At 42.7% G+C, this 25,192-nt stretch overlaps 1 protein-coding gene across 2 annotated transcripts; it reads left to right on the forward strand.

The window, feature by feature from the left end:
• The first annotated feature begins 1,850 nt into the window (after nucleotides 1–1,850).
• LOC311262689 (vang-like protein 1) lies at nucleotides 1,851–24,919 on the forward strand. Of its 2 annotated transcripts, XM_084362286.1 has the most exons (10): nucleotides 1,851–2,067; nucleotides 2,463–2,576; nucleotides 8,377–8,626; nucleotides 9,565–9,736; nucleotides 16,798–17,226; nucleotides 17,521–17,696; nucleotides 18,660–18,793; nucleotides 20,424–20,574; nucleotides 21,544–21,778; nucleotides 22,600–24,919. In XM_084362286.1, exons 3-10 carry the CDS (start codon nucleotides 8,556–8,558, stop codon nucleotides 22,858–22,860), a joined length of 1,629 nt encoding a protein of 542 aa, XP_084218412.1. In that variant the 5' UTR covers nucleotides 1,851–2,067; nucleotides 2,463–2,576; nucleotides 8,377–8,555; the 3' UTR covers nucleotides 22,861–24,919. The 2 variants fall into 2 exon arrangements, with proteins under 2 accessions (XP_084218412.1, XP_084218411.1); XM_084362285.1 differs by lacking the exon at nucleotides 2,463–2,576.
• The last annotated feature ends 273 nt before the right edge of the window (nucleotides 24,920–25,192 follow it).

The raw sequence follows: 25,192 nt of genomic DNA on the forward strand, positions 1-25,192 counted from the left end.
AAAACTGCAGGCTGTTTAAGTCACAGCTCTGTCATACACCACAGTGTCTGGAAATGAGTTTCTCCTTAATTTACTCTCGTGTGAACAGGTTTGGAGCTACCATTTTGCTTTATTCTGGACATTCCCCCTTTAAATGTCACGCTTTCTGCATTGGTTTTGGTCAGTCTGGTGCATACTCGTCAGACGGAGATGTGAAGGAGCAACACTGCCCTCTGATGGAGTTTCACAATGGAGAATTTAACAGTAAAAAGTTCAAATTCACTTTTTTATAACTTTTTATTTCAAAGTGAATCTTATACATTTTGCCTTTTAAAAACTGCTTTATTTGCATTAGAAGCTGTTCTGGAGCTTTCAATCATACCACATGAGATTCATCAAAAGATGGAGTTTGCCAAGTTGTTATGAAATTGTAGATTTTTGTTGACTATCAGATGTCAAAAAAGGACCTGAACCAGCGACTGAACTTCAGCTCAACACTGGTGTATTATGTGATTTAGCCACTGGTGCTATTGTTGTTGTTTTCTGCTGATAATACAGTAAAATAAAATGTAGCAAACATCAGTTGAACATTTAATAAACACCGCAATCTGTCACCTGTTACTACCATGGCTTACCTGTGTCTTTTTGACCTTGGTGTAAAAGTGACCCTTGTCACAGTGGTGAAAAATGACCTTTCTCCTTTTCAATTTGTCTCTGTCGTCTGGCCAGAGATGAAATATCCTGAAGTAGTTGATTTATCTTCCCCCCACTCAGTTTCTGTCTCCCGCAGTCCACAGGTGACATGTCACGACCCTGAAAGTGTCCGTGCACATCACAACGAACAACGAACCTGAAAGAAAAAAAAATCTTTTTTGTCACTTCTCTGCTTTAACCTGTCCTTGAGGAGTAGTAGGCTGCCCCCGTTCAGCACCGAGGACCAACTCAAGATCTAGGTCATTGCCTCTGTCAAGGGCACTGTCTAATATAGATGTTTTTGACAGTGGGGGAATGAGAGCACCCAGAGGAACCCCACAAAAGCATGTTTAATGATACATTTCAAATTCTGCCTCGAATAATCATATTTTTGTTTTTATTGTTTTTTGTTTGTTTGGTTGATTGGTTTTGTTTAAAGTTTAATTAAGTTGAATAAATTACTTATCTCCCTAACTGAAGAATCCTATTCTATGACTATGCAAACTTTAATTTGGGATCCAAACTAGTTGTGATGTCACAAAATCATCAGATCAAACTCCAGTTTTAAGGTGAGCACAGACAAACGTTCCCTCTCCAGAAGATAATCGTGAAAACTGCCTTCTAGTATCAAACCCTGCACTGTGGAAACCATTTCTGCCAGAATAAGAAAATATATTCCCATGGGTCAGTCATACTTATGGGATAAAAAATGTCGAAATTATTAGATACACTCTTAACAATTACTTTTATCTCATCATAATGACTTTTTACATCATAGTTTTGACTTTTTTATCCCATAATTATGACTTTAATTGATTTTTATCTCATAATTATGACTTTTATCTCAGTTTTGACTTTTAATCTCATCATTTTGACTCTTTTATCTCATTATTATGACATTTTATCTCATAATTACAACTTTTATCTCAGTTTTGACTTTTTATCTCATAATTATGACTATTTTAGACTTTCTATCTAAAAATAAATGTCTTTTTTCCTTATCTGGCTCCATCACAAAGCTCACCCTGCATGGTGAAACACAAACATTGAAGTGAAGCAACAGTAAACGCAACGAAATCTCCAAATGGTGAAAATGGACCAACTTCCTGTTTAAAGGACGACCTCTTGCGGCCTCCAGCTGAAACTGCTCATCTCAGTGCGCAACCCGCCGGCTGGGCTCGGACGCGTATTGTACCTCCATGCTGCCTCTCTCTCTCTGGTATTGCTGCTCACCACAATGGCCAGGCTCGTATGAGGGAGCTGCCCTGCTCTGTCAGCACGGTACAGACGCGCCTCAGCAGCCGCAGCGGCAGCAGCAGCAGCAGCAGCAGCAGCGGTTCATCGAGACGCTGACTCCTGTGGAGGAATATCTGACACGCATCTGGGACATTAAAGGTAGGTGGATGAACTGATAATCGCGATGCTGCGCTCATTACACCGGGTATATCATTGGCATAAGCCGGAGCCACAACCCCTCACAGGAATTACTGATCAAGTTCAATGCTGCCGTCGTGAAAAAAAAAAAAATGGTTCCTTCTCATCAGACAGGCATTTAGTGCTCCTATCCTGTATTTATAAGAGGTCTGCGAGCATAGTTTATAATAAGACACTGCTCCTGTATCTGTTGTGCGTGCGTAATGAGATAAAACCACAAGAATGCATGCATTTTTTGGAGGTGATAGTATCTCCTGTGGTTAATGGTGCTCAGGATGTGACTGAAACGAGATCTATTGTAACCGAAGCTGCCTCTGTGTAACAGAGAAGTAACACCACGTCCCTCTCTCCTCCAGACCCTGAAGCCTGTAAAATAAAGGGCGTTTTTCAGATGCTGCTGCTGCTGCTGCGGGGTGACGGTGTGTATCGCCATCATCAGCAGCTGTCTGGAGGCTGCACAGCTGGATGAGGTGTTACTATGACGAGCCCTCCTCTGACACTGTCGGTGCTGCCTTGTTCAGTGTCTTCGGAGTCATGATGATGATGATGATGATGATGATGGTGATGCAGTGAAACTGTGCAGCACCTACACTCATTTATTATTGAGCAGTGCTGATAGGTGCTGTGCAGAGAGGTTTAGGGACACTGTCATCCCCTGGAAGCCACTCCTGCCTGACTGATCAAGGGAAAGTGGTGTTGGTGATGCTTTCCTCATTGTTCCCTTTATAAACCCTCATTTCTGGCTGGCAGGCAGCGTGTCACAAGTGTAAGGAGAAGAGGAGCTACCTTAAGGCTAGGTGCATTAGGGTCCTGCAAGGCTCGGATAGCACGCTGCATTGTGGAGCAGTTGTATGTACAGGCATAAAAGCAGTGCTCTTAAAGCAGGAATGTGCTGAGGTATCTGCCGAGCTCCCGCTCCCTCCACTGTACTCTTATTTAGTTCCACATGAGCGGATCAGAGGGGGACTAAGTTTGCATTCCACAGGACTGTGTCAGGTCTTAACTTTCTCCTTTTACTGCAGGGTGTGTGAGAGAGCAGCAGGGTGGGAGTGGCTCAGACTCGATCCAGTCAATCAAAGGTCACGGGTTCGCTCTCTGAAAAATGTTTCTGAGAGCCAAGAATCAAATGTGACACATCAAACAATGAAAGGAAAACACGCAGGAAGTGAGGGGAGGAGGTCGTGAATGAGAAGAAAATGTTTCCGTGGGAGTTTCGTGCCTGAGCATCCTCGGCTCCCTTTTATGCAGAGATGTTATAATATGTTAATCAGCAGCTGTTCCTCTGGGTTATCTGAAGTCCATGGAGGGATCAGAGATCGTTATCACTATAAATAACACTGGCACAGGCTGTGTCACCCTTTCTTTGATTTGTTTCAGAGGTCTTATCCAGCTTACTGGACTGTGGCGCCTGTGTGTGTGTGTGTGTGTGTGTGTGTGTGTGTGTGTGTGTGTGTGTGTGTGTGTGTGTGTCTTTGCAGTATTTTTGATTAAAAGCCGATATTGTCCTATCACAGATATATCTGTATCGGCCTGCTCAGGATAATTTATAATACATAAATCCCCAGTGAAGGTTACTGTGTCATTGTACTGATGCCATTTTAGATGATAACATTTAGTGTTAAAGTGTAAAATATCCTGCCTCCGCTACATATCTGTGTGTTTGATAACCACGTTTGAGGGATCATTGTAAAAGAAAATGCTTGTATTTCGGCAGATATATCGATATCAGAATATTTTATCAGTATCGCCATCAGTCCAAAAAATGGAGCATTGGTCAGGCTCAGTGGTTGACTCAGATGAGGGGTCCAGAGGGGGCCATTGCCCTCATTGGTGCCCCCATGTTCGAAATAATGATCTGAAAGTGCCCTCTAGGGTGCCCTTCCAGTGGACGAAACATAATAAAGTCTTAATAATTAATAATTAAAGTCTAATAGTGTCTCTTTCTCACTCGCCACTCAAACATCCTCAGTCCACCACTGGATGGACTCAGGATGGACTAAAAATGCCAAATATTCAGTTGTTCCAGGTCAGGTCTGACTATTTGCTTGTTTCTTAGTCTTCTATGATAGTAACTTAACTACCTTTGGCATTTGAACTGTTGGTTGAACAAAACAAGCATTTTTAAGAGTTACCTAGTTGTTCGGTCTATAAAACCTCAGCAAATGGTGAAAAATCTTGATCAGTGAGTCCCAAAACGCCCAAGATGACGTCCTCAAATGTCTTATTTTGTCCACAACCCAAAGATATTCAGTTTACTGTCAGAGGAGGAAAGAAACTAGAAAATATGCACATTTAAGAATCTGGAATCAGAATTCTGACATTTTTTCCCCCTATGAAATACTCAAAACACTTTTCTCTTAATAGCTTATCAAAATAGATTAATTTAACAGTTACCAGCTAATCGGTTGATCGTTGCAGCTCTAGTACAGAACAATTAATCAAGAAAGCAACCAGCGGGGTAATCAAAAATGAAAATAGTCATTAGTTTCGTCCCTGAGGTCATATCTGTGCTATATGTTGTAGATTGTAGATTGCATTGAAATTGTGAAACAAACGTTAAAGGAAATGAACTCACACGGCACAGCAGACTGCCAGCTGCTGCATCTGGCAGATTATGGCATGATGCCACCAGGGCAGGGCACACATGAAGGAAGGAAGGCACGAGGGCTGTAATGGGTGTGAGGGAGGGCACAGATGCCATGGCAACCAGACCTCAGCATGCGCTTCAGATGAGCTACGAGGCTGATCTGGTGTCTTTTAGGGTGCCAACACGGCATCGGGCGCTTTCATGGACTGTCAAAATCCACACCTCTCTTTCTCCGTCCAGACTGGAGGCTGAAGTCTTTGAAGCCAGGGACAGTACAGTTAAATCCCACTTTCTCAGTCAAGTCATCAATAATTGATGAGTTGGATCGGCAGGGCAAAATGCTGCAAAGACCCCGACCTATCAGATGTTTCAGCTCTGCCCATGGAGACACACACATAGTTGTTGCAATCGTGTGGTCTGTTTATATTCTCTCTTTGGGGAAAAAAAACGAGTTTGCAGCAGCTCTCTGAGCCCGACCACACGTAATTACAGTAGCTCCCACTGTGCAACAGCCTCCATCCGCTAAACAAACATGTTAATGAGTGTTTGTTTTACATTAGTGTCACTTTCTGCCCTTGTGAATCTCTTCCCGGTGCAGTCAAGCAGAACGGTCTGCGCCGAAGCAACTACGCTTCACTAGAGAATCGGTTCTCCACACAGAGACCCTCTCAGAGGACCCCTGTATTTTTTTTTTTTTTTTTTTTTTCAGATGGACCAGAGTAAGCAAGCAGCCACACATCTCTAACACACGTTGTTATGCCTGCATGCTTTATTCATAGTTATCCGTTGGTTTGTAACCGATAGTTTTTCTTACCCCGTGGCTGCGATTTTCCACATGGCCTGGTTCACTGTGCCTCTGCATGCTCGTCTCGTGGATGAGTGGCTGCTCAGAGGGATCATCTTGGCCCACATACCACTGCCACGCGCTCCGAGATCAGCACTCAGGGGGTTAACAGCTTTTTATTCAACTCGCGGGCTTGTTCCTTTAACTACATTGGCGCTGCTGGGTGTGTGATGAGAGGCCATTGTTTGCTCTTTGTGCCCTCTCGCTGTGCCACCCCCCACCCTCACGCACACATAAGTGTATCACACAAATTTACTCTCAGCAAGGGTGATTGATTATTGCAGCTAGATGGGGCCTCCTGCCTCCACTGTTGCCAAGGCAACAGCGGACGCTGCAGATGTGAGCGGATGAGATGTGACTTTCCTCCGTCAGAACTCTGCCTTGTGTTTAAAATTTGATGCTCCGACGTGAGCTTTGATGCTGTGAGTTGTACAATATTTATTAAAGTCCTGCATGTATGCAGCTCTGCCTTGTTCAACACGTGTTCCCCTGCTTTTAATAGCACCAGAGAAACTGTGCTTTTTCATTTCACACTCAGATAATAGTAGGTTACTGTACAGGTCTGCAGGATAATACAAATTCTAGCTTTTGTGTGGCACATGTAATCCTATAGACAGCCAGAGGTAATATTACATAATTTATATGCATTGTACGTCGATCCTGAATGGAAAATCTGCAGTTCATCATATGCACGGGCCATTTTTCCTTTAATGGGAAGGGCTGGAGGGGAAAACCCATCTGTATCATCTTAATGGGAATCAGCTCCACTGCAGCGTCGTTTCCAGAGCATCATCTCCACGCCGCTGTCTGGATTCACGTCCTAATATGCTGAATGAGCTATTTCTTTTCTGTTCATACGCACCATTTGCTGCAGGGATAACAAATAGCCTGTAAATGACGGGAGGGAGAATAATTCCAGTTCGTAAAATGAGACAGGGCTTGGGGATGCTGATTGGCAGGTGGTTGTCAGGACAACAGCTGGGAGACAGACAGGGTGTAGATTGAGGTCTAAATGAACGGTCATGCATGGCGAGGCACCGAGGCGTCCTCATGCATCACACAGACTACATTAGAGGCCAGGAAGTGAGTCTGATAGTTTCAGTCCGACAACCTCATAATGACCTAAACAGGACTGACAGGATGGAGAGTCCGCAGACGTAAAACTGAGAATGTATTTATTAAAGGACCACATTTTGTAATATTTTTATGCTTTTGTGGAGGACACTAGGGTCATTTCCTACTATTTCCTTTTGACTATTTCCGCTTATTTCATTTATTTTCTTAATATATTTATTCATTTATTACCTATTTATTGTGTGGATGAGTTAGTTTTATCAGTCTGATGGAAATTTAAATTTCTACAATCCAAATTTTATACATGGCGGCTATTTTTAAGTGGATTCTAGTACTTTTTAGATTAATTACACTTAGATTTTACTGCCTTTATTCCAGAAAGTAATACATAAATAAATGAAGGCCTTAGCATTTACCCCAACAGAGTTGTATTCTTTTTAATGTCAAATCATCTACAGTTACTGTGTTGAAGCTGGTTGCTCCGGCCTCCATTCCCCCACCCCCACCCCCACCCCGAAGCTCCCTCAGTATGTCTGTAGCCATCTCAGCAAACAATCTTTATTTATTTCACTTTTTTATTTAACCAGGAAGTCTGCTGAGATGCATTAATTCTTTTAAAACTGACATCTCGCCAAAACGGCAGCATGAAGTCACAGTCACTTACGAAACACACAGGCACACAATTGATTTGAGAGACATAACGGAGAGAGCTCGACCAATTAAAACAGTTACATTCTTCCTGAAACATGTTTTGAATGTGGTGTTTTAATGCCTAGTTATAAAGCAGTGTTTCCAAATAAAGTTCGACTTGTAAATGATTCCAAGTCAATGTGTCTACAGTGCAAACACCACATAATAGACTGGATTTTCCATCCAGTAGCCAGCTATATATAGCTGTTAGAGACGGGGAAAAGCCTTTTACAGAGGTAGACAGGAATAAACAAGGGGAAATCTGCTATTTTTAGCATATATTTAACTGTTTTGTTGTGTAAATGATTCATACGGACCAAAAGTTGTGGAATCAGTTCCACTAGATTGTCTCAGCTGGCCGCTACAACACCGCTGCAATGGATGGAACATAATCCTTTGGGGCAACTGCAACCTTCAAAGTTATGTCACTGACTGACTAAAGTTGTCAACAACATTTTAGAAATGATAACTACAGATTTTGGAAATAAATTCTTGCTGGCAGTTCCTTTAGGTGAACTCCAACTTCTTTCTCCAACTCTTTCTCCCGTCGTCTTCCTATAATAACTTACCATTCGCCAGATTTCAGAGCGAGACTTATCTTTGAGTGAGACTTGTGTTTCTGGTGACAAAACAGATCTTCGTATTTATCAAACCAGATCATTAGGTAATGTTGTTAGACACTGTCAGCAGCAGAAACAAGCACTTTTGGTGGACGTAACTTAGATGAAGTTGCCCCAAAGGATTAGATTGCAACTGTTGCAGGCTTGTTGCGGCTGCCAGCTGAGGCGTACTGTCGGACTGACCAAAACTTTAACAAAGTATAAATCGTTTACATACCAAAATATATAAATAAAGGGCCCAGTTTTAAAAAAGAAATGAATTCCCCATTATATGATAAATAATCTTGTGTATCCTCCTGCCCTTCCAGTCTTACAGTAGGCTACAGATAATACAAATGGAGATGACTTCAATATTTCGATAACAAGCCTCTCCAGAAATATATTCCAATAAATCATTATTTGTTAGAAAGCAGCTTTAATGCGTTCCTCATACCCTCTGTTCTTCTATCCCTCAGGTCAATGTGGCTACCAAAGCAGCTCTCTGGAGTAGTCGTCAGTCGTCGAGGATTCCTGCGGCCCGTCTCTATAGAAACCCACTCCTCCTCCTGAGCACTGCTGCCAACTTACCCTCTCTGCCACCTGACCAGTCTCTCCTCACATCCCTGGCCAATCGGCGCCTCTGAACTGCGTTGGAATGGACACTGAGTCGACCCACTCAGGCTACTCCTATCACTCCAGCCGCTCCGGGAGATCAAACCGACATGGGTATGTTTCCTGTCTGTCTGCCTTCCCTCCCATCTGACTGTCTGCTCCTCCGCTGTCTGTCTCCTTTTTCCATGATAGGAATGTCTACCGGATCACATGCTGCACCTCTAGCAGCCGCCTTTGTTGTGGTATTTAACGCAACGCCCTCCGTGCAAGTTGGGTTTGTCTTCGGATTGAGCCAGCCACATGTTGGTTGTAGCCAAATAAATCAGATGAGGGACTAAGAGAGAGGACGAGCTAGAGATTGACACAGACAGAGCTTGTGGATTAGGGTCGTCACAGCTGAGTGGCTCTAACCTATTTCACTCGGCCTATTCCACAAATGAGAGAATCATTCGATTCCCGTCCTGTCGATTCCTCCCTCCTGTGTTTGTCTGCTGGAATATTCATTTCCCTTCCTTTCCACCAGCTTATGCCATGCAGCTAACAGTTATTATCATGATTAAATAATCAGCATTGTATTGTGCCTGTGTACTGATTCATCATTAGGCCTGCAGAGTCCATGGTGACATCTTTCAGTGTCTTGATTTGTCAGAAATGGTCCAAAAGCCTAAATATATCCAGTTTGCCCTCATAAAGACAAAGAGAGAAGCAGATTTTTTGCAAATTTTTGAGAATTCTCTGTTATTATACAGATCAATGTATCATTACAGCTCTTGTTTTGTGTGCATATTGGCAACCCAGTCACCAGAATAAATGTTGAAACTTTACATTTCTTTAGATTACAGCTTTATGTTTCTTTAGGTTCAGTATTTCATTATTTCAGTAATACCATTTGGAAACACTAGTAGGGGGGAAATTGTGTTATTATAGACAAAAAAAATGAATTAAGAAAATAATCTGCAGATTAATCAATAACGATTATATGAGCCCGAGTATGTTTTTGATCTTACGAACACCCTTCTTCAGAGTCATTGTGTGTGTTTGTTCAACTCCAGGGATCGAAGCCGTGAGCGGCACAAGGCCAGCAGCAGTAAAGACAGCAGTCGCTCTGAGAGGTCCGTCGTCATCAACCCCCCTGACACCCCCTCTCAGGAATCCCCTGTTCACAATGGAGAGCCTCTGCCGGGAGAACCCTCGCCAGCGGCCGATCCTGGCGATGACCCCCAGGTATTTCTCCAAAGAAGCGTAGTAGCACAAAACTGTACACGTGACAAAAACGGGACGACTACAGTGTGAAGGAATGCCAGCTATTTTTTAGAGAAGTGATTCGTTCCATTAGAATAAATGAGAAGGCCCAGTAATCCGCCCATGAACTCTGCACCGTGACCTTTTAAACTCATCCTCACACAGCTGGCTGCCCACTGGCACAACGCCTGACACATAATAACAATGGTGACAAGGGATCAAATAGGTCAGAGGATTAGCATCCCTCTTGTGGGTCTCGACGGATTTGTAAGGACAATGCTGTGTTACAGTGTGTGTGTGTGTGTGTGTGTGTGTGTGTGTGTGTGTGTGATACTGGGTATAACTGTCATGTCTGATAGCTTTGAAAGCAGAGCAAACTGGTACCAGTCATCCCATAAAGCTGATTTTGCTGAGCTCTGCAAGCAAAATAGGTTTTTAAGTAGAAGGAGGGAAGCAGAATGATGTGATAAAGCAGCTCAAAGACAGAGTGGATATTTAACGTAGTCAACCGCAGGGATTAAAGATGCATTCAGAATATTTATGAAAATGCGCTTATTGGTTTTCCTGCAGAGAGTTAGATTAGAAAGATCGATTACACTCATATCTGTTGGATATTAAGATAGAGACTGGCCTGGTAAACAGCAAGTGTCTGGCTAAAGCTAACATGTTCTGTCTTATTTGTTTAAAAGAGCAATACGTAAGAATTAGCTACTTGTAGAATTCACACTGCAAGCAAATAGAGGACAGCATATCACCGGAGTAACCGCTAACTGCTGCTAACTGCAGCTGCAGTTGGCTAACTAGCTCAGGTAGCCATGTAACTAGTGGTCCTGTCTTGTTTTTTTGGAGCAGGGTAAGAACAGGGAGTTGTGGTTGTACAGGATGTTATGTGCCGGACTATTTCTTTTCCAGGAATAGTGACTATTCCTGTGAGGATTTTGTTTTTGGTGCATATTAAAGATTTAGAGGCTTTAGAGCTGCTCGTAGGTGTTTGTTTTTAGTTTTGGACGGACCCAGACCGACTGTTCCCAGTCTCTATGCTAAGCTAACTGTCTCCTGGCTCCAGTTTCATACTCAAAGGACAGATAAAAGACTGGCAGATCTTCTCATCTGACTGTTAGCAAGGGAGCAAATAGGCGTATTTCCCAGAATGTCAGACTATTCCTTTCATTGCAGGCGAGCAGGTGCGTTGCAATGGAGGCTGAGTGAGGAGCAAAAACGACAACCAAAGGAGGAAGACAAGAGAGTTAAAGATATTATTCTTCAGAGGGAACTCTGCCTTGGGCTGCCTTCGCAGGCTCTCTGACCTACTTGATATCTATAGTAAAAAGAGAGCATTTGTCAGTGTATGTACTGTTGGTTTGTGGGCTAGAGAAAAAGAGAAAGTGTGTGTGTGTGAAGTGTAAGCTGCCTGCAAAATCTGATTGTATTGTATTAATTGATTGAGTGTTATTTAACGTGATTAGGATGTGAACATGTCTTCAGTCAGGCCATTTCTGAGAGGTCTGACCTATTTTGCCGTCTCTCTCAGCATGCCCTCCTGGCCGGGCAGCCGCATTCCACGATGTCATGTGATTGTCAGCTAGTAGCTTAGGTCCATTGTCCGCAGTGTAAGGTAATCTGCCATTGTGTTACCTCAGCCCTCCAGGCAAAGTGTGTCCAAATGGCACCATCATTACCAGAACCACTACCAAAGTGCACCCCAGCCGGTGCTGTTTTGGGGTAGCTGCAGCTCTGCTGTAACACTAACAGGCTCGGGTGCAGAGAGACATTCTCACAGACTGAGATTAGCTTGAGCATCCCGGCCAAACGCCACTTTGTGGAAAGCTGATATGAATAATCCTCGATGTTTACACGCATGCCTATGACATAAGGATACGGTCTTGGACCACAGCCTCTGTGAATGTGCGAGTGAGTCACAGAGGGAGCGCCAAGTCTGTTACTGAGACTGTCCATGCTGCTTTGTGAGACTTAGACGCTGAGACTTTGTGCCAGAAGGCAGCAGCTTCGATTCACAATGTTAGCGCGAGCAACACCGCAGCATATGGGGGGTGCACGTACTCTTATTTTGGTATTTTTTCCGCTTTGCTTCTTCTGTCCTTGTCACCTAATAGATGAAGACACACACACCTCTTCGTAGCTGGAGTACATTTCAGAAAACCTGCCAGGCATTTTAAAATAATGTGTTCTCGTACCATAGCTTCTACTGCAAGGCTCATCTGAACACAACCACATACACAGTGACACTAATCTGCTCACCAACACCAACACACCAATGTGTTAATGTCATTTTAACCTCCATCCAGGCCAGTGGGGCTTAGCCATTGTTTTCTACAGTTGGCAGACTGTGTTGTGTGTGTATGTGTGTGTTTCTGGAGCTAATCAGTATGTTGTTGTGCTTTGTGAGGGTGGAACAGGCCTATAACCATAATCCATATTCACCCACTGCCAGATGACAAGAATGCCAAGAAAGCAGCGGCTCCCTCTCGCTCTCTCTCTCTCTCTCTCTTTCTCTCCCTCTCTCTCTCTCTCTCTCCCTCTCTCCCTCTCTCTCTCTCTCTCTCCCTCTTTCCCTCTCTCTCTCCCTCTCTCTCTCCCTCTCTCTCTCTCTCTCTCTCTCTCTCTCTCTCTCTCTCCTGTAACCCTTCTCTGTTTCATTCTCTCTCCGTTAATTACTGTTTCTCCTCGCTTTACTGTATGTAGAGATCAGGCCCGATTAGTGGAGCATTAATCTTTGGGATTATTCCACTGAGACTTAATGGCTGGTTTTAAGAGTGTATTAGCTTGGTAGGTGATATGTTGTTTTTTTCTCGCTAACTGAGACATTAGCATGAAAGTGAAAAGAAAGAAATGTGTTGATTAAAACCCGTGGCAGCTATTAGCTAGCAACGTTTTATAATAGGCTATTCTACTGACAAACAGTTGTCTTGGGTTAGAGGGTTAATGTTTGGATTCAGTTTTACTGTTTCCTCTTTTATTTTGTAAGCGTCATCTCCATGTGTCATGGTGTGTTACTTCCTGTCTTTGTCTTGTTTCCCTCCCTTGTGATTGTCCTGTTTAGTTTCACCTGTCCCTGATTAGCCTCCTGTGTATTTAGTTGATGTTTTTTCCCCTTTGTCTATTGTCGGTCCGTCGGTGTTTGTTCTTCGTGTTTCATCTGTGTTCTGAGTTCCCCGCGCTTTGTGCTTGGTTTAGTTTTTTCATGTTTTGTATTTCCTCAGTTCTTCCTCCTGCCTTTTGATCAGCTTTTATTAAAGCTCACTCTCTGTTCCACCATTTGCCTGCCTGGATTTGGACCCTTTTTTATGCTACGACATAACAACTACGTGATATTACTTACACCAATATCACCCTAAAACTTAAAATTTAAACAGCAATTTAAAAAATGGTGACTGCAGATTCTGCAGGGTGCTTCTTCACTGGAAATGAATGTGTTTTCAATTTAACACTTGGAGTGTGAGAATTTTGGGAACGACCAAAATCTACATCAACACTTTCAGGAGCTGACTCTTGAGGTGTTAGTTTTGATAGATTAAGTGTTGAGTTCAATTCAGACTGCAAAACCAACACCAGCAGTGAATATATCCACCTGAACTGTCCAAAACGTCAGATTTTTCACAGCAGACATTTTGACTCATAGTAGGTAAAGCACAGGTGTTACTGATAGCAGTAATGATGGCTCCGTTGTGTTCAAGTGCCAGGTAAGTTGTGAAAGTTGTGACAGTGAGCCAGCATGTGCAATATATTGGCCCTGAAACTGAAGCGGTTAATTAGCCACCATTCATTTTGTTTTTTACACCCTGTGGTTTTCCTGCTGTGACATGTTCAAATTACTTCCTGCCATTAAGTTAAGGCTAAAGCACCACACCAAAGTAGCCACAGCTGATGTTCAATCACACTAAAAATACAGGAAAAAAGATAAGCTAATATCTTCCTGCTATTGCAGCCAGCAACAACAAAACTGTGCCTCTTAGCTGACATTCTCACAGGCTGGTTTCTCTGCTATTTAAATACAGTCAAATAAATAATGTAGTTGCTCCAGCTTGAATAGTTTTCTGTTTCAGTTGTCAAACAACCAAAGGCTGTTTATTGGGTTAGAACAATAAGCTTAATATCAACAGAGGAGCAAAATGGAACAAAAACTACATATTTCCAAATGCGGCCCCCTATGCATACTCTAAAAGACAGCATACACGCACAAGTAACAACCCAGCAAAATGTATCTGCTCATGAATATTAGATGATGCTGTCAAAAGCTCTAGTACAGAGCCCTGGAGAGGCCATAAAGGGAAAAAAATTATGTATCTGGACCCGGTTTCACTAATTTGTGTGCTCAAAATACTTTGGCGTCTGCACGATATACAATTAGTGTCCATGTTCTGGTTAATTTGTAATTGTAAAGTGTACTGGGACCACGCTGCGTGTTGATTCTCAACTTTTAATAAAATGTATGGATTGATTGATTGATTGATTGTGTGCATGTGCTAAGTTTGAACACATTGGTGAACAATCAACATGCCACAATGGTCTGTCTCAATCCAAATATACCCACCTTGCATGAAGACATGCACAACTCATCCACCAACACAGTTAGACACTCAGATTGAGACACACTAGTTGCGCTAACTGTACCTTGCGTGTGCTAATTACCCAAACATGGGGACAGATTGTATCTCGTGCACATGCGATAGGATTTTGAGCCCTTGATGTAGTGAAACATGGCCTTGATGATGGCCACTGCAGGGCTCCGTACTCCAGAACAAGTCAACAAATGGGCCTTAAGTGGATATTGTTTGGTCGACTTCTGTTTCCACGATTAAGAAAAAACTGTTGAGAATAACAGGATATTGTTCTGCTCTTGCACTGAAGTGGGGAATGATGTGAGATGATGCTCAAAAGGTTGTGACCCTGTAAAAAGAGTTGACTTAAGAAGGAAAGGGAGCGTCGAAGGAGAGATGTGAGAGGAATAGAAATGAGATCCGATACTAAATGGAGTCGACACTGCGCTCACACAGCTGACCTCTGGCTTCACACATTAGTCTGGCAGACAGATAGCGAGAATTAAAAGCTAAATGCTGCGTCGGCACGCTCCACCTCCACCTCCTTCTTTCTCTCCTCATTTACGTCTCTCTCACACCTTAACCGCTGCCACCCTCCCGCTCTCACTTTCCCTCCCTCTCCTCATCTCACGCTCGTTCATCTTCTGCCTCCTGATGGCATCCGCTCCTCCAGCATGGCTGAGTTAATTAGCTGTGAACAGTAATGTGCCGTACTCACGCTGCATTTCCCCGACTGGAAATATGCAAACGCAATGTTGATTTCTTATTTTCCATTCCAGGAACAGCAGCAGGGTTCCTATTAATAGGAGAAAGTTGTATTAAATTCTTAATAGCCTGGGATGACACAGTTTACAGTGAGATACAGTAGACAGGTGAGAATTTATGCGGACGGATCTGTCTGGATTTCTTCATCAGGCCCATATGGCTTCAGTCCGGAGCTTTGATGTGCTCAGGTGTGTGCATGTGTGTGTGTGCACGTGTGTGTGAAGCCATGATGGCTTATCTGTCAGCTTGTCATTTTTCCAGCCTTTATGCCTCTCTTTGCAGCTGCTGCTCCTGTGATTGGTCGCAGTCGGAGAGATATACAATGCAGTGACACTCGGGGGGACAATGAATGGCTAATTAGTGGAATTAATGACAAGCAGACAAAAAAATAAATGCCTCTTTGGAGCAGACTTGTCATTAATTTATACTCCCCGTGCCTCTTTGTTGAAGAGATTTATGCTTAAAATGACCCTGGCTGCCGAGGAAGAAAAAAAATATGACTCTAATTTGCAATGATGGGCATGGAAAGCTCCAGCTTTTGTTGTTGTGATTCAGTGTGTGTGTGTGTGTGTGTTTATGTGTGTGTTTGCCGGCATATGTCGGTGTGCATCTTCCTGCCTACGTGAACGTTACTGCACTTCCCGACATGTCATCTTATATTATTTCAGTGGGACTTTGAAACGGCCTGTCATAATGAGGCAAAACCCCAAGAAAACCAAACATCTCTAAATAGCACGCAGGACGTGCTGTGTGCACGGTGCATAAAATCTGAGCCGATTGTTCCTGCAAAGACGGGAGTGAAACAGGATAATGGAGGCATTGTTTCCTGTCAGATTTGGGTTAATGTTTATTATCTGATTTGCCAGTTTGTGATGAATTTTACTCCGTTTTGCCAGCCATTTTAAATTTACAAACAAAAAGCACATCTCTCTTATCCCTGGTATTATCTATCAGTGCAGATAGTTTTGTTGTTCTTTTCCCAGGTTATAAGATATCTACTGTAACCTACTTTTCCCCAATACAAATTAGTATCAGTGTTTAAGGGACAGTTAACCCCAAATTTTTTTGGGGAGGGCTGTTTATCCATTTTGATTATTTTTGTCTGAGTTCCCGAGTTCTTTGCTGTGATCAGCTTCATGTAGGAGCTATTTTCTTTCTACTGAACGACACCATATCACTGCACAGACCTAAATGCTACTCACTGATGAGAGGCTCATAATCAGCACTGTATGTAAACATCGCTATCCTCGGCTGGCAAATAGCTTAGTTAGCTAGGCTTTTGTCCAAGAGTAGATGCACGCTTCCTTCTATGCCATCTTGTTACTTTATATTTGAGATAAGGCAGACACCTTTACAGCCAATATCTAAAAAAAACGCACACTAAAACAATCTAAATGGACAAATAGCCCGACAAGTAAGCAGAAAAATATGCTTTTTTCCATTTGGAGGTTAATTGAACTACCTTTCAGTAGAGTGACTACTGGATTTACATTCATATGAATGCAAATGTTGCACAGAGCCTGGTGGATGTACAAATGAACTGTTTTGTTCATTAGATAAAGTTATAATATGTAAATAGTGATTGTACATCTTTTTGAGCAAAATGATGAAAAAATTATTTCAATGCAGCTTTAAAGAAAAAATGAAGTAACAGCATAGACAATCAAACATATTAAAATATACATCCATGACCTCACTCTTCTTTCTTTCCTCCTTCAGGATGATAACTGGGGGGAAACCACCACCGCAGTGACCGGCACCTCAGAGCTGAGTATTTCCCAGGAGGAGGTGGTCGGTCTGGGGAAAGAAATACAGGACCGGACCCAAGGCTTCCGCCGCTATCTCCCCCTGGCTGTGGGCCTGTGTGTGGGGCTGCTGGTGCTGGCCACACCTCTGGTCTTCCTGCTTCTTCCGGCTGTCATGTGGCCCGACAGGCTGCAGGCATGTGGCGCAGCCTGCGAAGGCCTCTTCCTCTCCATCGCCTTCAAGCTCCTCATCCTCCTGGTGGCCATTTGGGCCTTGTTTCTCCGACCTGGCCGCGCCAGCCTGCCCAGAGTGTGTGTGTACCGTGCCTTTCTCACCACGCTTACACTCCTGCTCACCATGTCTTATTGGCTCTTCTATGGGGTCCGGATCCTGGATGCTCAGGTGGGTTTTGATGTGTGGTTCAGTATTTCAATGGATTTAAGAAAAAATGGGCACTCATTGGGTTACTTACAGTACTTTACTGTCATTCATGGCAGAAAAACACATTTTACTTGACATTTACCAGCATAATCAAGAGTTTAATGGCATATTTAAAAACATTATTGATGCTGCTGCTTCAGAGCTTTTTGTTTTGCTCAAAACAATTTAAAAAATGCAAATCAAACATTTTCTGCACTTGTGTTTGACTTAGTCATCCTTGAATTTTCATTAAACTCTTTCTTAAAAACTTGTCAGGATGAGGACTACCATGGTATTGTCCAGTTTGCCGTGTCCCTCGTGGACTCCCAGCTGTTTGTCCACTACCTGGCCGTGGTGCTGCTGGAGCTTCGTCACTTCCAGCCCTGCTACAGCGTGTGTGTCATGCGTTCCACTGATGGAGAGACGCGTCACTACAACATCGGGCAGCTCAGGTACGACTGATCCCTCAGTTTAATCACCTCCTCTTTGTGCTTTAAGCACAGTCTGTAATGAAGAAAGAATTGAAAAAGATACTGTGAACATAATCCTTTTACAATTCCTCGTGTGAATATGACCTTTCTGTTCAGTGCACGTTGAGAAACACACACTGGCACTTGGTCACAGCCATTACACTCTATCACGTTGAAGTATGTGTGTAATAAATGTCCACAGGGAAGACTGGCACAGGCAGTAATTGAGTTACTCATCAGCCTCCTCGTCTAGTTTGCTCAAGGCGAGCTATTCTCAGAGTTTGGCGGGCGGGATGAGAAAGTGGCGGACACAGGCCTTCATCCTGTGCCTGTCTTACTGTGTTTCTGTTCTGATCGCGTGTGTGACTACAACAGGAGCACAGTAGTAATCAGATGAGGTTTGTGTGACCAGGATAAATACAATTTACCCTCTTCTTCATGGTATTATTTAAAATGAATTTGCAGGATGGTAAACAGGAAGTTAACACCATAGACATTGCCAACTTCCACTTACTTACATGGGAAGTGCAATATTCCCAGTTAGATGAAGCCTTTTGTGGCTCCAGAGCATTGTGGCATAACCAAAAATGTTATTTCTGAAAGATTGATGGCGGGATTACCTGCATTTATTCAAGTGAAGTGCACAAGTTTGACCATGGGTTTGTTCGCCCCAGACAGACAGAATAACTTATCCTCTGACTAAAGGCAGCATTCACCAGAAACTCTGGTTCTTTCTGTTAATCGACTTTTCTGCATTTATAGCGTCCCCTTCATTCAGTAATCAAATTAGAGATAACATAACAGTGAATTTTAGCAGCTGTGCATTCATGGCTGCAGAGGTGGAGAACCTTGAGTGAAGATAAATCCATGCAGTGACTCGACCAGCTGTCACTCAAATCTGTCTCTAACTTTTCTCTCTCCATCTCTCTCTCTCATCTCACACAGCATTCAGAGGGCTGCTCTGTCCATTTTGGAGTATTACTACAGGGATTTTCCAATCCATAACCCAGCACTTCTCTCTGCCTCAAAGCACCGGGCTGCCAAACACCTGGCCGGGTTAAAGGTCTACAACGTCGACGGTTAGTCGCCTCATCTGTCCCAATAATTACCTCCTATATAACATTCCTTTTGTTGTCATGTACCTTGGTTGAGCAGGTTTTCCACTCCTTCTTCTCTCTTGTTGTGATGTTTTCTTTTCCATCTCCATCTCTTCCGTGAGCAGCTTTTAGAAATATACTGAGAACATACCTTTTGGACAGTAAGTACAGATAAAAGTCGGCATCATCTCTCTGCACAGCACTTTATCACAGGAAGCCACTAATTTCACGGTTGGGTTCACTCCATCTTTAGTGCACTCTGAAGCCTCCACTATAATGTATATGCTGCAAGTACTCACACACACACACACACACACACACACACACACACACACCAGATATACTGCCTCCCTGCTCCCATAAACACACATGCTGTAATGTCACATATTGCACTCTTTCTAAAAGGCTCTCCCACTCGCCTCACATCAATCCCCCATGCGCTGCACAACACTGAGGACTTGATGATCTATGGCACGGATACGGTGTGGTATATGGTGTCCTCATAGCGCCTCCCCACCATCCACCTCACCCCCCCCTCTCCCTATCAAAGTGCGGCGGAGAGGAGAGGCCTCCAGAGGGCCGTGGAATTTCAAGCCTTAAATAATTCATCAGAGTAACGCTCATTCCTCACATACTCCCACATCGCTCTCCTTCCTCCCGCTCAGCACCGTCTCCAGCTCGCCTCGCTCTCACTTTCTTCCCCCCCCCCAACCCTTCTTTATTTCATTTCTTGCTCGCTTCAACCCCTCCTCCACCCCCTTTCTCTCTCTCATTCAAAGTCATTCACAGGCAGCTCTTCTCCATGCATGAATATGTAGGCCAGGAAGTTAAAGAGGCTGGTGTTTACCCGTATTTTCAGTGGAAAATATTTACAATGCTCCCTGTGCAAATGATCTCGCCTCATTCTTTCCACAGTATGCACCAGGATGATGTTTTATAACTACATTCAACGCGTCTTTCTCACCTGCGCACGCATAAACACACATATGCAGATCAGATTATTAATGATTTAGATTCTTACCTGACCTGCAGCGTTTACTCTATATAACCTCCCCCAAACTGTGCTGATCGTCATGAATATGGACCAGATCAGACTCCCCCACAATAAAACCCCAGGAACTCTAATATACTGCTCTACAGGCTCCATTAGCTTTATGGGGTTGTTGCACAAACCAGTAAAATCACGGATCAGACAAGAAGGATGGCCTTTGAAGTGTAAAACGATGAATATTTAATCCTCACCCGAATAAAAAGGTTCCTGCATCCGACTGTCTGTGGAGAAACGTGAATGCTTCCAGTGGCAATCGGCTCTTTTCTCCATGCTATAATTAACGTTCTGTGTGAGTGAGACACAGGATCTGGCGGGATGCCCCAGATAGGAAACAAAGATCAACATCCACTATTCTCAACTCTCTCTCAAAAGTCTACTGTCAAGAGTATAATGCTGGCCAACAAGGTTGAAAATCTGCACTCTCCTCCCATCTGACCTTCTCTGTCCACCACTGAAATTGAGATACAGCCCATTAATCAGAGTCTGCTGGGGGTCAGGGGCTGCCACCTCCAGCTCAAACCGATATAACTAATTTGCCTCCGTCCTCTTATTTTGGTGCAGCCCCGGGGAGCACAGCAGGAGCGCAGCCTGGTAATGGGAATCAGTCACGGACCATGGTTACAGCTGCTGGCAAACGCAAGGACGCAGCCCATAATGAGCTTTACTACGAAGAGGCCGACTATGAAAGAAGAGTCCGTAAACGTAGAGCCAGGTGAGTTGTCTATTTTTTCTATTATTTCTTGCTGTGATTAATCCTTTTGTTTCACTGTATGAGCAGGGGGAGGAGAAACACGGGTCACTGATCACACACTGATATAGAGCTATTTAATATTCATTCCAATAAAATTATATCACTTACAGCAGCTTTAAAAGATCCTTCTCTAATGGCTTTAACAGTGTTTAAACTATGTTAAAGTGGTTAATAAAGACAGGATCCGCCATGTTGTTTACCAACATACTGTAGGCCTGAAACTACCTTAAATATATGTATGTCGATTCATGATGACATAGCATATAATACATAATATTTTTTACAACAATTGCATGTATAGTAAATTTTTTTTGTTGACTAATTGAAGGATCTGAAAATGTAAACACATCGTCCATTATAGCACTTCATAGTGCACCTTCAAGATACACTTGAACCTATCCTTTGAAAGCACTGAAATTCACTTACACTTCTCTCATGCATTGAGCAAATAAAATCAATTCACCAGGAAACATTGTGAACCACCATTTTAAGTTGTTGAGGAGATTCCTCTCCTGTCACTTTAGTCTATCAGAATACACTTTCGCTTCAATGTTCAGGATAAAGGAACTGACTTAAAACCATTGTTCTTGACCAAACCTGTAGTCTCCCTCCTTATATTTACAATTTTCATCCATGCCCAACTGCATGGATGAAAACATGAATAACCAGCAAGAGTCCCACCTGAACATCTTGTCAGTCTATGCTTGTGCATCGTCAAACATTATACAATTTACAAGATATTTCAATTTTAAAATCTCTCACTGATGCCTTGTTTGAGAGAACAGAAATGCGTTTTCGAGGACAGATGATACATGAAGCCAGAAGTATTATGTATTCCATGTCTGAAAAGGACTTTTGTACATTTCATTAGACACGAGTGTGAGAACTGACAGTACTCTAACTGCTGTGTGTATGTTCCGTGTTCCTCAGGCTGGTGGTGGCTGTGGAGGAGGCCTTCACACACGTGCGGCGGATGAAGAAAGAGGACGAGCGCGCGTCACCGTCTGACATCATGGACGTGCGTGAAGCAGCTCTGGCCATATTTCCCTCCATGGCCCGCGCCCTGCAGAAGTACCTCCGCACCACCAGGCGGCAGCACTGCCACAGCATGGAGAGCATCCAGAAGCACCTCGCTTTCTGCCTCGTCAATAACATGAGCCCGAAGGTGAGTTTGGCTTTGAACCTCCAATTAGATTACTAAAATCTGTGTAAGAATATATGTGTTGTTGAAGCCACAGAAGTCAGTGTTTACAGGACTAACTCCAGTTAATGCAACCTGTGTTTTTCACAGTTCTTGCCATCATGTCAGTTATGATAACATTGTACTCACCAGTGTAACTGCTGAGATGTGGGAACATAACTTCTTTGCAGCAACAAATATTTACTTACTGATTCAGAGTAAAAGGAGGGATGAGAGGAGAACAGTAAAATGCAGAAAAGCTGAAATGTTATATGCTAGATTTATTTATTTATTTTTTTTAACCTTTATTTATACAGGGTTGCCCAACGAAAGCAGGTAGTGTCTTTATCATGGGCACCCTGTGTATTCTGGACAACTAAAGCAAAAAATACAATTAATGCAAATGCGATACATTACACGATTTAAAAGGTAGATTCCCAATCGTGGTATTAACAAGATCTTTTTTTGGATCTAGTCTTTATTTTGCACAAACACAGAGGCTCAATAGCGTGAAGAACACACAGACTTAGATCTGCAGATATTCTGGCTTGCAACACATTTGAACCTTGGCACTCTTCCTCAGGCAGCATCGGGCAGCTTGTGTTTCTTGTCTCGTCTATCTATTTTTAGTAACATTTCTATATTCCCAGATCGCTAAAATTAATATAGTAGGAACTGCAATTAGGAGTGGCAGCCAAAACTATTGAAAAAGCACTGAAAATATCCTTTTAAGCATCCAACAGGTTTAAAACAAATGTTCAGTGTTGTACTTATTTCTTGGTGAACATTGTCCTGTCTTTGTCCAGGCTTTCCTTGAAGCCTACCTGGCCCCTGGTCCGACCCTGCAGTACGGCCCCGAGCGCTGGATGGCCGACCAGTGGACTTTGGTCAGCGAGGCTTCAGTCACCAGCGGCATAAAGGAGGGGACGGAGTTCCTACTGAGGTGTCTTGACTTTAGCTTAGCTATCACCATCAAAAGCATTCCTTACATCCGCATCACTGAGGAGTACATCGACCCCAAGTCCCACAAGTTTCTACTGCTGCTCCAATCAGAAACCTCAGTTTAACAGCGACACGGCGGAGCAGTGCTGCTCAACTGGACTTACAGGACTGTTACTGATTGAATTTTTCAAGGATAGCTTTTTGTACTGTTTTTTGTACTTTTGTTTATGTAACTTTCTCACATAGAGTTTGTGTCTTTGACCTGGGCGACATAAAAGAGAGAAAACGGGGGGGGACATGCTTGGCTTTCTCTGTCTTGACATTTTACAGAACACAGTTCAGGTATTCCTCTATGCACGACAGATGACCCTCACAGACTTCCTTCTTCCTTCATTTGCATGTGCCAGTGTGTGCCTGCGTGAGAGAGATGATTTAGAAGGAGTATGTGATTTAGGATGCAAAAATGTGTTTGTACACCCGGGATCTGTCTCAACCTGTCTCTTCTTTCTCCTTAGCGATATAGTGAGAACATTTGACAAAGCCCTGAAACACCCTTTTCAAGAAGACATGCTCTTTGTCAGTCTTAGCAACGAGTATTTAACTGTCATGTATTACAGATGTATGTACAGTATTTATATGTGAATATACTTTATCCCTTTACCTACCTTTACCTGTACTTTTTATATCAAAATTGTGCTTGAATGATTTTTTTAAAGATTTTTTTTTACCTGGTCTGTCTGCACTGTAATTGTGGAGATAACTGGACTGTAAATAGATGAAATGTCAGACAAATCACTGGAGTCTCTTGACTGGAAGCCACAGTACAGCTGAATATAGACCGTATAGCCAATAGTGCTCATTATGTTTGTACAGTTAAGTGTGTGCAGTGTACACTGATCTTTTTGTAGGCTAGCAGAGAGGCTAAATGTTCCAACGGCTGTTTTTATATCTTGTGTTAAAACTGCCGCCTTTGTGCTCTTTGATTTAAAAACATTCACTCCTGATTTCCAGCTTAAAGGCGCAATACGTAAGAATTTATACAACTTGAATTCATACTCCCAACAAACTGGGGCAGCATATCACCAGAGTCCCAGCCAACTGCTGCTGACTGTATTCTGTTTATACATGCATGACTGGAGCTACTGTTAGCTTGTTAGCTCAGTTAGCCGTGCAGCTACCAGGGTACTGTTGGTGTTTACACTGGTTGGAGTAAGAGGTTTTCAGGCCTGGGGCTAGCTGGTTAGCATGCTAACTTCAATAAATATCTCTTCAACACAAGACATAAACCTCTCAGACGTCATCAACATTCTGTTGAAAATGTTAGTTCATTTTTGAATGTTTTACACCAAAATTCTTACATATTGCACCTTTAATTCATCATGAAGGGGTAGTATTAACACATCACCTCTCTGCACAATGTAAACCTGTCAGCAGATATACACAGCCATGAGCATAAGAGAATATTTATTTCATATCAATTCCAAAATATTTGGGATATCCTCTCCAGATCCCCTTCTAAAATTTATAAGCATTTATCTCATGCTGGCGACTGTTCAAACAAGTGTGTAAGATGAATAATTTAGAGGAACTCACTACATAAATAGCTCAACCCAGTGTCAGTATTTCTGCTGTCAGTATTTCCTCTCTGTCTCACTACTGCCACCTATCTACAGCTACTGGAGCAGCAACACTGTCCTGACCTGAGCGTCAATCAAACTGTTTAATTTGTTTGAATATTTGTATTTTAAAAATCCCCTTGTACTTATGAGGCCTGTTACGTTGTAAATTTATATTTACACAAGTGTTACCGTGGTCACTGACAGTGTAGTTTCGTTTAGGCTTTTAGAGTGTCGATGGTCGTGAATAGTTCTTGACTACACATGTGCCTCAGTTCTACATATTTAGGATGTGCTCAGCATACATGTGCAGTTTTCAAGCGAGTGTGTGAGAGTGTGTGTGTGAGTGCGTGTGTGTGAGGGAGAGAGAGAGAGAAAAAAGAGAAAGAAAGGGAAAATAATGAAGAAAAGAGATTGCTTTCCTAAATGTCCTGCAGCTGAGAGTCTCAAGTTGTCTGTCTTCTTTTATACAACACAACGTGTAAAGTCACAGCTGCTGTGTCAAAGTCACATTTGTTTAAAAAAAGTAATAATAACAATAAATATTTGTATTGACCTTTTCAAAGCATTTGATTATTGTTGTGTTTTTATGTAACAACGATTTATTAGTGGATCAGATGAACGAGTTTTACGTGATGAAGATATGAAATGAGGAATTGACTGCAGGATTTTTTGTGTCTTTCACAGTCAGAGTTATGATGATAAGCCTTTGAGACTTTCTGTAGTGCAAGAACTACTAAAAAAAAGTAGTCAACTACATTTGGAAGCACTTTGGAATATATTACATATATATTTAAAGGTATTGTAATTACATGTGCTGTTTGAGGAAGAGTTTACTACA

The sequence above is a fragment of the Pagrus pagrus genome (assembly GCF_965226575.1).
Source record: "Pagrus pagrus genome assembly, chromosome: 9".
Classification (NCBI taxonomy): Eukaryota; Metazoa; Chordata; class Actinopteri; order Spariformes; family Sparidae; genus Pagrus; species Pagrus pagrus.

Coding starts and splice junctions, on each gene's coding strand:
- LOC311262689 (XM_084362286.1), top strand. CDS start 8,556: ATGGACACTGAGTCGACCCACTCAGGCTACTCCTATCACTCCAGCCGC. Junction 20,575..21,543: donor GTCCGTAAACGTAGAGCCAG/GTGAGTTGTCTA, acceptor CGTGTTCCTCAG/GCTGGTGGTGGCTGTGGAGG. Junction 21,779..22,599: donor TCAATAACATGAGCCCGAAG/GTGAGTTTGGCT, acceptor GTCTTTGTCCAG/GCTTTCCTTGAAGCCTACCT.